This window comes from Hypomesus transpacificus, chromosome 15, assembly GCF_021917145.1.
Source record: "Hypomesus transpacificus isolate Combined female chromosome 15, fHypTra1, whole genome shotgun sequence".
Taxonomy (NCBI): domain Eukaryota; kingdom Metazoa; phylum Chordata; class Actinopteri; order Osmeriformes; family Osmeridae; genus Hypomesus; species Hypomesus transpacificus.
The window spans coordinates 7152139-7164949 of record NC_061074.1 but is presented as its reverse complement, the minus strand read 5'-3'; the positions used below and the strand labels follow the sequence as shown (position 1 = coordinate 7164949).

The window sequence follows — 12811 nt, the reverse complement described above, 5'->3', positions numbered from 1 at the left end:
CTCACATCCATATATGTGAAATGCTTGCATCGACACATTTGAGACACATTCACGTGTGAAATGTTTACACACATACTACTGAACATTTACATATGAATGCTCGCATGTCAAACATTCATATACTTATATATAAACGCTCGTCTCATAAGGATGAGTAAGAAGCTTTAAGAATTTAAAATCGTTTTAAACTAGAATGAAATGTTTAAAATACTGGGTGACCAAACAAATAAATCTATATATAAACAGTTAAGAAAGCAGGGTTCTGGAATTAGATTGAGTGCAAAGATTCTTCTCTGTCGCTTCTTTTATACAGCCCTACCCTGAAATGCACCCCCCATGTAGCCTACTTTCTGTTCTGTATATCCCAGCCTCAAATCATTCTTACTGCACATGATTGAGTAACCATAGTAAGTTTCATGCATGTGGCATGTGCATGTGGCAGAGTCCTCATCAAATCAATGATGCAAACTTTTTTTCGAAAATATTAGTTATAAGATTATTCAATAGATTGATCATGATAATGGACCAGGTGCTGTCGCTCAAGATGGTGTAAAAATAGGTCTGCAAAGTTTGTCCTGACTTCAGTTATCCAATTCTAAGTGCAATTTGGTAAAGTAGTACAGACTCACGCTACACGTAATTGTTAATGTATACTCGTCAAATAATAAAATTGGGTTAAGGCAATTCAACTACCAATACATGTCCTGTTTTACTTGACAGCGCAGGTTTGTGTGAATCCCCTTAAAGTGCTAGACAGGCTAGATTTGTGGAAATGTGCCGGATTCTCTGTGTTATTTGTTTTTATTTCCAAAAACACAAATCATTATAAAATGTATTGAAATAAACATTAATAAATTAACAAAAAAACTACATACAAACAATAAAACATTTCACTAATGCTAACTTCTCTCCGGGGACCAGTTAAGTTTCAAATCTGACATGTGTTTGTGTAAATAGGGCATTTGTAGATTTAGGAAACTTCAGCACACCTCATTCATCTTCTAAATATGGGAGGGGCTGTCAACTATTTACATTTTTGCATGAAATATTTGAACAGTAGGCCTATTAATAAATTATTAAATAGAAATTTAAAATGTTTGTCCTCCATTATTAACCTGAATCTGACATAACTGTAATTTAGTGGTGGCATAATTAAATTATTATCTAATATCCAATTTTGAAAATCTTTCCAGAATAAGGCAGATCTATAATAGGAAAATAACAAATGTTCAGTAGTGCATCTCGATCTTGCAGAAATTACATTCATTTGAGCCTACCTTAAGGCGTAGAATTATTTTCTGTTTTCTGGAACACAACACATCCCATCCCGAGTCTAGTTGGTAACTTAACTCAGAGAATGTCTAATATAAATATCTCTATATCTCTCTCTTAGGCTCTGCTTAACTCTATAGTAACTTCTTACGTGTTTTTTCTTCTTCAATTTTACATTACAGTGTTGTAGACAGTAAGTGCCTCTGCTGGTAGGAAATTGATGCTTCAGTCGTAGTGTGTGACCCTAAATTTAATCGTGTCTGTGTTGTTGACCAATTTATATCCAAATAACTATAATTTAAATTAGCCTACATATTGAAAACCATGTTGTTTCAGTCTTTTAACCATGACGTCATTACGCGGTGCTCCGTTTGTTTACTGTGTGTGCGTGGGGAGGGCGCTAAAGAGTGACAGATTTTATACAAAACGAATGTTGCGTCTTGTTGTCAATGGACAAACAAATGACAACGTTCATCAGCTGTCACAGCGCTGATGAAATCAATCGGACTACACAATAGAAACTAAACTTTGACAGTGCATGACCTCAGTGCCAGCTGATATGCCATTACGGTTCTACAGAATCAGCGTCGAGTTGTTTTGCTACAGACCAGTAGCTAGCCTAGTCGTCCCAGCTAGCCTACGCTAGTGTAAGCTAGTGTAGTGGTGTAAGCTGTGTGAGCTGGATAGCTAGCTAGCTAACAATTGCTAGCTGGCTCATTTGATAGCTGTCTGGTGATGTTGAAAGACGTGATCAGAGGTGTCAAGTTGCCGTGGTGTAATGATCTGAAATACGTTTACGGTTTGTTTTAGGTTACAGTATGTTCGGGAAATCCAAACACCTCCGGCTACTAGCTAGCTAAAAAAGCAAACAATTGCTGTCAGTTACTGGTTTGGTAGCTACTTTATTATTGTTGAACGTTCAACACTGTAAGTATATATTGCAGGTCACAGTTTAGGCTGGTCGTGAAGCCCAGCAAGACCTGTTTCAGGGAGATGGTTTTGAGAAGTTGTTGGAAATCTCGACACAAGTCAGGTTTTGGCCCCGTCTCCGTATGGATGCGAACAGGGTGTGTTGCCTTGTTGTGGGTATGCGTTTTCCACTTGGGATGCTTGGGATTAGTCGGTGGAACAAAAACAGTTGTGCAAAAAGAAGCAGAGTTTGATGTGACATATAATGACACGGTTACGAGTGACGACCTAACTATCTACGCCTTCAATCACACCATCTCCCGGAATAAGGTGAGCATCTTGTCGAGAATGATCTTGTACTCTACTCATACACTTAACATTTATTTTGGACTAATGTTGGATATTTTGGTGTCACTGACATATGTCTCTCTCTCTTTCTCTCTGTCAGACTGAGGGGATACGTGTGACGGTTGACGGGCTCTCCGAAGGTCTGGAAAGCCCTATCTTGTTTGTGGTGAGGCAGAAGCAGGCTGTGCTGTCCTTCCAGGTGCCCCTTATTCTGAGAGGACTGTGAGTATCCATACATGCCTGGCACCCACCAAGCTGCACTGAGACACTCATCCAGGACCTAGTCCCTAACACTGAATGGGAATGTATGGTACTGTCTTATCTTCTGGTGAAAGCAGATGGAAGGAGCAGGTTGGTATTGGTCTTTGGACTCTATATAATGAGTCTATTTGTTGGGTGTGGCTGTGGCTGTGAACTGTAGTTACTCAGGTTAAACAAAGAAGGATATTGGAATGGACAGGGAGAGACTGAATAGGTCACAGCTCAACTGTAAACTAGAAACATCACCTGATTTAACCTATTAGTGACACACAGCAAAATTATCCTAGCCTATGTGCTGAAAATTATTATACAAAGTACATCCAAGTTTCCTGCAAGAGGATGAGATTGGACACACTGAATTGGGATATATCTGCAGTACAGGGTGAAGTGCAACTGGTTATGAGCTTCTGTAGATCTACTATCAAGTCACTGGGTTACGCAACTCTAAAGAGTTGTGTCAAGCCTTGGAGTCAGGTGGTAAGACATGCCTGAGTGAATCAATAACAGACCTTGTACTTTCCCACTTCCTCCTTTAAGTGCCATACTTTCATACCCCTAGTCTGTTTAGGAGGTTTGGGTATTTTGTTATTGCACAATCTTGTTTTAAAATGTTGTGTGAGGAATGCAGTTTCACTTGTAGATCCGCTGCATTTCATTCCTGGTCTCACCATCCTTACCGCTGTTATTCAGTGCTGGTAGATTTTCTTGATCTGTGTTGGGTCATGTGGCAAGAAATGAGCATGAGATGGAACTCTAACTTCTGTTTGTGTTGCTGGGAATACAAAACGAAAATCGTGTGTATCCATGCTAACACTACATAGAGACTCAACCTTGCACCAACTCAGCTTTTCCAGCAATATTGATATTACCCTCTCTTGGAAGTCGCTTTGGATAAAAGTGTCTGCTAAATGAATAAATATAAATGTAAACCCAAGTGGGTTTGGGTACATAAAGCAAAACAACCTGCTCATCCTTCCATAGAAAGTGAAATACCCCTAAAGCATTTTGACCTTCACCCAAAACAATAGAAATCCCTACCCAAACCAGAGTAGGAGCCCCTAGATCCTTCTCAGATGAAGAGGGAGTATTCTCTGTCTCAGGTACCAGAGGAAGTACCCTTATGCCCACGTGGGCCGGACGCTGTGCCAGCCCCCCACGCTGGCGGCTGCGGAGACCCAGTTCTTCTTTGTGGACGTGTCGACCCTGTCCAGCCTGGGGACGCACTACCAGCTGAGGATCAGCCGGGTGGACAGCTTCACCCTGCAGTGAGTGGCCCTGGCCCCCTCGTCATCACCATCAGCATCAGCATGCAGCAGCTACCTCAGCGTCCGGACCATCAGCTCATATTCATTACAGCTATTATAAAATGGCTGTTGGAGTTCATAAATACCTAATGAATGAATTGATTATGAATCGATTGAGAGGATAGTGTTGACAGGATAGTCCTGTGTCGGCCGGATGTGCCTGTAGCTTTGCTGCTGTCGTTTTCAGTGTGTTGATCGATCCCCATGAACCTTTTTTGTAGGACAAACAAGAAGTTCAGCTTCACTGCCTCCCCATCTCAACCTCAGGTGAGCTTCCAACCTGCTCACTGTTCCTCACTCACTCAACTCACACACAAACACACCCATTACGGTGGTTCTGCTCATTTGTCGAAGGTTCAGGGGTGAATATGAAGGTCATTCAGATTAATTAAGGAAAGCATGTGTGTTGGTGTGTACAACTGCATGCGAGTCGCTGTTGAGAAAATGCATGACACAGTGGAAAGAAGTACAGTCTGCTGATGTTTCATTTCATCTTGCGTCGATGGATAAACAGTGGCCTTATCACATGCCAGTGAGCACAATAGGAATATGGAGAATGACAGGAAGAAGCTCTTTAATCTTTTATCAGACTGCAGATTATATCTGGGATTTATGTTCTTTATCTCCTATTCCGGCTCTCAGTACTTCAAGTATGTGTTTCCTGACGGTGTGGACACTGTTATCGTGAAGGTCAGCTCTGAGATGACCTTTCCCTGCTCCGTAATGTCTATCCAGGACATCCAGGTAAAGACTACATGTCCCAGAACACTCCTTAAAGGCTTGGCCCAGAGCACTGAGCAAATCTGTAGTCCGTAACACCTACAATGGTCATTTTCAATGATTATCCTACAATCTGACACTTTTTTTTCTCTCTCCAGTGAGTTGAGCACACTGTTCATGAAAATTAAATAGTCAAGGCAGGGTTTACTTAGTGTCAGGCTGTTGTCATGGTAATGAAGGGTTTAGTCACTCTGGTAGTTTGACTGCCATGTCGTTTCATCCCTCAGTGCCCTGTGTATGATCTGGACAACAATGTGGCCTTCATAGGGATGTATCAGACCATGACCAAAACTGCTGCCATTACTGTCCAGGTACACATATGCACATCTCACTCTTTTCTAAATGAGTGCTATGCTCATATCAATTCCTAGCAGTGAATGTTTAACCGCCTTTCTTTCCCGCTCATGTCTCCCTCCGTCCTCCCTCTGTCCTCCCAGAGGAAGGACTTCCCCAGCAACAGTTTCTACGTGGTGGTTGTGGTGAAGACGGAGGACGAGGCATGCGGAGGGCCGCTCAGGTTCTACCCCCCTGCAGCCCGACAAGTTCATCAATGCGGGGAATCGCACCAAGTCCATAGATGTGGTGGTCTCGCCAGCCATCGAATGTGAGTCCGCCTCAGAGCTGTCCTACGATGCCGACATGTGTGCTGTTGTCATTCAGCTCTCTGTCTTTGTCTCATTGCTCGGTTTCTGTCTTTCTCTCTTCCTGTCCCTGTGTTGCTATGTCCCGTGTCTAACTCTGTGCCTGCCCCTCTCTCTCTCTCTCTCTCTCTCTCTCTCTCTCTCTCTCTCTCTCTCTCTCTCTCTCTCTCTCTCTCTCTCTCTCTCTCTCTCTCTCTCTCTCTCTCTCTCTCTCTCCTCTCTCTCTCTCTCTCTCTCTCTCTCTCTCTCTCTCTCTCTCTCTCTCTCTCTCTCTCTCTCTCTCTGTCCCCTCTCTCTCTCTCTCTCTCTCTGTCTCTCCTTTCTCTCTCTCTCTAGCGGAGGTGTATGTGATGGGGATGCTGTTCTGTCTGGGCATCTTCCTGTCCTTCTACGTGATCACCTTCCTGGTGGCCTGTGTGGAGAACAAGAGGTATGTCCGTCACCAGTCCCCCACACCTCTGTCTCCATGTCTGGATCTGCTCCACATGCCGTCTAACTTGTCATTTGACATGCAAGCGGCAACCAAGGACAGTGCTCACTTTCTCTTCGCTTTGTTGTGTGTGTGTGTGTTCTCACACTTCGCTTGTTCATCCTCAGAATGAACAAGAGGAGGGAGCTTCTGCTGAATCCCGGGGACATGTCGCCGGCGGAAACAGGTAACCCGGCAACCAGCTACAATGGCAGGCTCCATCTGGGGACCTTGAGAGGGGTGTCTGGGGAAGACCATTTTCAGAGTTACCTTGTAGAACATGGAGACAAAGTTACATCAAATCATGAAAACACAGATGAAGATGAAAATAGATGCCACGCATCACCCCCCCCCCCCCCCCCCCCCAGCGGTTAGGATTGGTCAAAAATCAATTGTTATTCTGTCTGTCCCAAATGTACATTTCTTGATCTTTCTTTGACCCATTCTCTCCCTCCTCAATGCTCTCGGCTCAGCCTCTTTACTGGGTAAGCACTGAGCTCCATTCATGACATCACCTATGCCTCTCTGATGCCTCTCTCTCTCACTGGCTCTCCTTCCTGAGGCATCCAACGCCTCTCTTTCCCTATCTCTCTTTCCATCCCTCTCAAGAGGGCAGTATTTGTTGATTGCAATGGCAACAGTAACTATTTAGTGCTGCACTGACCTTGTTTGAACCGTTAGATGTGGCCTTGCATGGTGACATGGTAACTGCATGGTGACATGGTACTTGCATGGTCACATGGTAACTGCATGGTGTAATCTTGTTTATGTGTGTTTATGTTTTTGCTTATACTGTTTGTAACATTTCTTTCTTTTGCATGACAACAGGAAAAGCTCCAGCCTCCCCCTATGAATATGGCTCATTTGGTAAGTTGGTGTGCGTGTAGTACAGTGTGGGGAAGTGGGAAGTGCTTGGAAATCACCCAAGCTTTTATTGGAATCTACTTCCGTAGAGTTGCGTGTCTCTGTGTTCTTGAAGCTCACTAGCTGTGTGTTTTGCCCCTCTCTCTCTCTCCCCCCTCCCCCCAGCTGACAACGGCAGCACACTGAGTTCAGAGGCTGTCACAGACAGCATTGCTTCAGCCGACGTCAACTACGGCTACTTGGGTATGAGACAGAATGAGAACACACACACTGCATATACTGTATGCCCCCCCCCACACTGCATATACTGTATGCCCCTCACCCCCCCACACTGCATGTACTGTATGCCCCTCACCCCCCCACACTGCATATACTGTATGCCCCCCCCCACACTGCATATACTGTATGCCCCTCACCCCCCCCCCCACTCACACAGGATGACCATGACATTGACACACTCAGGATAGTGGGTGTTCCTCACTCAGACATGCTGGAGCAGATCATCCAGCCCATCTCCTCTCAAGTCGAGGGTCATATGTCTTCTCACGTTTCCCCTTCAGCCTCACTACAGCTGGCGGTTTGGAGTGCTCTTGTCTCTTATAGGTCCATGTGTTTTGTGTTCATCAGGACAGGAGCCCGTCAAACGCAGACCAATCCTCACGTACCACCATGTAGCCATCCGCTTTGGTGACACACTGCTTAGCCACTTGACCAATCCCACCTGCTTCCCTTTACCAATCACACTTGAATGACCTATCAAATCTCTCCGTTTTGCGGTCCAATACCCGGTTTACATAAGATCTCATCATAATCTACCATCTATGGAACAAAGATCTGTGTGCTGTCAATCATGCCTGCCAGTATACACAATGATGGAATGTGAATGTAAACGCCTCCAAAGACCAAATTTGGGGAGTTTCCAGAGTTACCAAGGGCCAAAATCAATCGTAAAAGATATCTGTATATGATACTTCTCTACAAATTCCCAGGAATACAACCGTGTAAGCATACCCTGGAAAACGGAACTGTCAGTCACTCTCTCTCCTCTCTGTCCTGCCTCCCCCAATCAGATCGCTCCCTGGAGAGCGTGGGGCGGGTTCGCCAGGAGTCCCTGAGCTCCGTGGAGGAAGATGACTACGACACGCTGGCCGACATCGACTCCGACAAGAACATCGTCCGCACCAAGGTCTGTCCTCACACCTCCCAACACCGGCCAGCACCCCAATCCAACCAGAACAATATCACAAGTCATAGTACAGGTGCCAAGCACCTATCACATACAATGACTTGGAAACCGTTGTAACCATGCTGTGTTGCATCCCTCTGCCCCCGACATGCAGAAGTACCTGTGCGTGTCCGACCTGGCCCGCAAGGACAAGAGAGTCCTCAGTAAGAAGTACCAGATCTATTTCTGGTGAGTGGCTGACGGGGAGAGGGGGAACAGAGGCTTGGTGTTCGGGGGAGACGAGGGGGAACACAGGCTTGGTGTGCGGGGGAGATGAGGGGGTTAACATCCATATCTAGGGCCAGAGTGAAGGGCTGGTTCTGATATCTCTCCCTCTCCCTCTCTGCAGGAACATTGCCACCATTGGTGTGTTTTATGCGCTCCCTGTCGTTCAGCTGGTCATCACTTATCAAACGGTACTGCAGACCCTTCACACCAACCTAACACCGCCCACTTCCTGTCCAATCACACACCACCCACTTCCTGTCCAAACACATCATATCCACGCTGCCCAAATCCTCCCACTTTGTCCAGACACACACTACCCAATCTCTCTCCAGACACCCCAGTCCCCTTGTGGACCCCCACTGCCCTTCACCACCTGACGCTAAGCTCCAGGGACAGTGCTGCCTCTTGAAGGACAGCTAGCCTCCAGCCCTGTCTCTGATCAACACTGCTCCTGTACACTCTGATGCCTATCTCCTCTCCCTCAGGTTGTCAACGTGACAGGAAATCAAGACATCTGCTACTACAACTTCCTGTGTGCTCATCCTCTGGGGGCTCTGAGGTGTGTGTGTGCTGTGATGAATGCCTGGTAGCTGAGATGTGGTTACTTTGCACTATTTCCTTGACTCTGGTGCTGTACGTGTGTGTTGCCTCTGATCAAAGCGTCGCAATGTTGTGCATGTTTGTGTGAATGTGCATCTTTGCAAACACGAACGGTGAACGACGCTCACGCCCGCCCGTTCTCTTTTGCAGTTCCTTCAACAACATCCTTAGTAACCTTGGTTACGTGATGCTGGGCCTCCTCTTCCTGCTCATTGTGTTGAAGAGAGACATCGTGCACCAGCGAGCACTCTTACGCAACGAACTCAACGCGCATGTAGGACATGGAGGAGAGGGAGGGAGGGAGCAGGAGAGGTGGGAGGAGAGGGAGGGAGGGAGGGAGGGAGGGAGGGAGGGAGGGAGGGAGGGAGGGAGGGGAGGGAGGGAGGGAGGGAGGAGAGGGAGGGAGGGAGCAGGAGAGGTGGGAGGAGAAAGAAAGCGAGAAGGAGAGGGCAAGGAAGAAGAAGAGGGAGGCAGGTGGAGGAGGATGAGGAGGACTCACTGAGTCAATGGGAAACCATTATCCTCTGACCCTGGTTTAACGTGATTCTTCTGGATGTCACTCTCTCCCATCTCCCCTCCCATCCCCATCCCTCCCCGTAGGAGTGTGGCATCCCCAAGCACTTTGGGCTGTTCTATGCCATGGGCACGGCTCTGATGATGGAGGGTTTGCTGAGCGCCTGCTATCACGTCTGCCCCAACTACACCAACTTCCAGTTTGGTAAGATACGCCTAGACAGATGCATCTAGACAGATGCGTCTAGACAGATGCGTCTAGACAGATGCGTCTAGACAGATGCGTCTAGACAGATACGTCTAGAAAAGGTTATGTTCACCAGCTTTTTAGCTTTGTCAGTGACACAGTGGGTTACTACGGCAACCACCCTAGCCACTGGAAGCTTGAGGGCGCTGGACTCTCTGGTGTGATGCAGAATGGTACTGTGTTTGGGAGCCAGTGACAGGGCATGTCTTTTTCCTGTGTGCATTCAGACACCTCCTTCATGTACATGATTGCGGGCCTATGCATGCTGAAGCTGTACCAGAAGAGACACCCCGATATCAACGCCAGCGCCTACACAGCATACGCCTGCCTTGCTGCTGTCATCTTCTTCTCTGTGCTGGGAGTGGTGAGGACACACACACACACACACACACACACAGAGACACACAGACACACAGACACAGACACACACACACACAGAGACACACAGACACCTCTGCTCGTGCTTCCGAATCCTGAGTGTGCCCTTGTGGTGTGCAGGTGTTTGGGAAGGGCAACATGGTGTTCTGGATCGTCTTCTCTGTCATCCACATCCTGGCCACTATGCTGCTCAGCACACAGCTCTACTACATGGGCCGCTGGAGGCTGGGTAAGAGCTGGGGTAGAGGCTGGGGTAGAGGCTGGGGTAGAGCTGGGGTAGAGGCTGGTTAAGAGCTTGGGTAGAGGCTGGGGTAGAGGCTGGTTAAGAGCTGGGGTAGAGGCTGGGTAAGAGCTGGGGTAGAGGCTGGGTAAGAGCTGGGGTAGAGGCTGGGTAAGAGCTGGGGTAGAGGCTGGGGTAGAGGCTGGGTAAGAGCTGGGGTAGAGGCTGGGTAAGAGCTGGGGTAGAGGCTGGGGTAGAGGCTGGGTAAGAGCTGGGGTAGAGGCCGGGCAGGACCTGGGGTAAAGGCTGGATAGAGGCTGGGTAAGAGCTGGGGTAGAGGTTAGTCCTGGTGGAGGCTGGGTGGGAGTTGGGGCTGTGTAGACAGTAAGGCTGTGTGTGTTTCAGACTCGGGGGTCCTGCGCAGGATAGTGTATGTCATCTACACTGACTGTATCAGACAGTGCAGCGGACCCATGTACATCGTGAGTACAAGAACGGACCATTTCATGTTGTTTTAATGGAGAGCAATTGATATGAAAAGGTCACCTTCACTTACCAGCCCTTCCCCATTGTGTGTGTGTGTGTTGTGTACTAGGACCGTATGGTGCTGCTCGTAATGGGGAACATTGTGAACTGGTCTCTGTGAGTACAGGACGCCATCTACCTTCCTCAACAAATAACCACACACACACACACACACACACACTCCCTCCCATGTCATCCTTTATGTGGTGTCATTTGGTGGCCAACGGCCCGCCACACTGAGTCCACAGGCCCTGAGTCACCCAGCTGGAGCGGCAGGGTGCTCGCACTGCGAAGTCATCATCACACACCCACAGACGCTGTGACAGGCTCTGGAAGCCCACTCGTCACTCACAGACGTGTGTGTGTGTGTGTGTGTGTGTATAGTGCTGCGTATGGACTGCTAGAGAGGCCCAATGACTTTGCCTCTTATCTTCTGGCCATCGGCATCTGTAACCTGCTCCTGTACTTTGCCTTCTACATCATCATGAAGGTGAGCCGACGTAGTGTGTGTGTGTGTGTGTGTGTGTGCGCGCTGCCACGATGACTCTGTTCCCGACAACGCGTGTGACACTGTCAGTATGAAGTTCTTTCTAACAGAGCATGTTCATGTGTGTGCCCACACGAAGGCTGTCAGTAGGAATTTGTTTCCGATTGTGTGTGTGTGTGTGTGTGTGCAGCTGCGGAGCGGTGAGAGGATCAAGTGTCTGGCGCTGGTGTGTGTTCTTTTCACGGCAGTCGTCTGGGGCTTCGCTCTCTTCTTCTTCTTCCAGGGACTCAGCACCTGGCAGGTGTGTAACGCACACACAGCACACACACTCACAGCACACACAACTCACAACATTACTGCCCAGCACACACTGCTCAAGCTCAGTCACAATCCGCAGAGTTCGTGGCTAGAACGTCATGTGACACGAGAATTGTAACACCTTTGTCATATGTCCCCCCCCGTAGAAAACTCCCGCCGAGTCTCGAGAGCACAACAGGGAGTGCATCCTGCTCTCCTTCTTCGACGACCACGACATCTGGCACTTCCTGTCCTCCATCGCCATGTTCGGCTCCTTCCTGGTGAGTCAGTGTGGGATTGATGACATGGCTGTCTGTTAAAGCCTGTCCTAGCGAGTGAGCAGGTGTGTGTGTGTGTGTGTGTCGGATGCGTGTGTGTGTGTCGGATGCGTGTGTGTGTGTCAGGTGTGTCGTCCAGCTCCTGTCCCAGTGCCTCTGACAGCTGTTCTCTCACCTGTCCTTCAGGTTCTCCTAACCATGGATGACGACCTGGACTCAGTCCAGAGGGACAAGATCTTTGTCTTCTGAGAGAGAAGTGCCAGATTCCGCCTTAACGTCTCGACACTGGCCAATGGGGACCCAGCGGTGCACTGAGACATCCAGTACCTCCCTCCCCCCCTGACTGCAATTGGCCGCTTCCCCCCTCAGCCTCTCCCACAGCCAATCAGAGGCCGGGGGAAAGGACGGCGCTCCCTCCTCCCAAGCTGGAGCCTGTGTGTGTGTGGACACTTTGTGTGCCAATCATGCGAGCTTGACTCTGTCGCTGCCATTGATTTTCCTGTCGTGCTCCCGTCCACTTTGTCGATGAGCTCTATAAACGGTTTCCGGTTAACTTATTTTATACTGTCGCGATTTCCCTGCAGCTTCATCGGTGCATTTTGAACTCGCTGTGTGTAAGCTCTCTTTTTATGCTGCGTGTTTGTCATCCGGGCGCGCCTGTGTGTAAGAAGTATTTGTGTCCAGTCTTGTCAGTGGCCTTTGGTGTTCTGATCACATCTTTCTACAGTCCACGCGTGTTACACTCTGGATTCCTGGGATGAAGACGAGTACCACGATTGTATATTAGTTCAAATGTAAACGTCCAAATATGGAGGTGGGGAAACGTGTTTGCACTCTACAATGTGAAAGAAATGATCTTAGTCCAGAGCAATGTAAAGAAATGGTTACCGAATAAAGGTTTTGTCTAAAATAAATACTATACTTGTGTGTGTATATGATAGTCAGAAATCACAGATATTTAGGAA

The 12811-nt window shown here is 47.9% G+C and overlaps 1 protein-coding gene across 1 annotated transcript; it reads left to right on the top strand.

The window, feature by feature from the left end:
* The first annotated feature begins 1664 nt into the window (after positions 1-1664).
* sidt2 (SID1 transmembrane family, member 2) lies at positions 1665-12760 on the top strand. Its single transcript, XM_047035692.1, is given in 27 exon segments — positions 1665-2511; positions 2630-2751; positions 3891-4055; positions 4316-4361; positions 4737-4838; positions 5102-5185; positions 5312-5398; positions 5400-5478; positions 5852-5945; positions 6113-6171; positions 6458-6469; positions 6813-6851; positions 7014-7091; positions 7919-8034; positions 8189-8262; positions 8423-8489; positions 8787-8860; positions 9052-9175; positions 9502-9619; positions 9889-10025; positions 10160-10268; positions 10665-10741; positions 10855-10901; positions 11169-11274; positions 11462-11572; positions 11736-11849; positions 12033-12760. Coding segments are annotated over 27 exon segments (2550 nt in total). The 5' UTR covers positions 1665-2265; the 3' UTR covers positions 12096-12760.
* Positions 12761-12811: the final 51 nt, after the last annotated feature.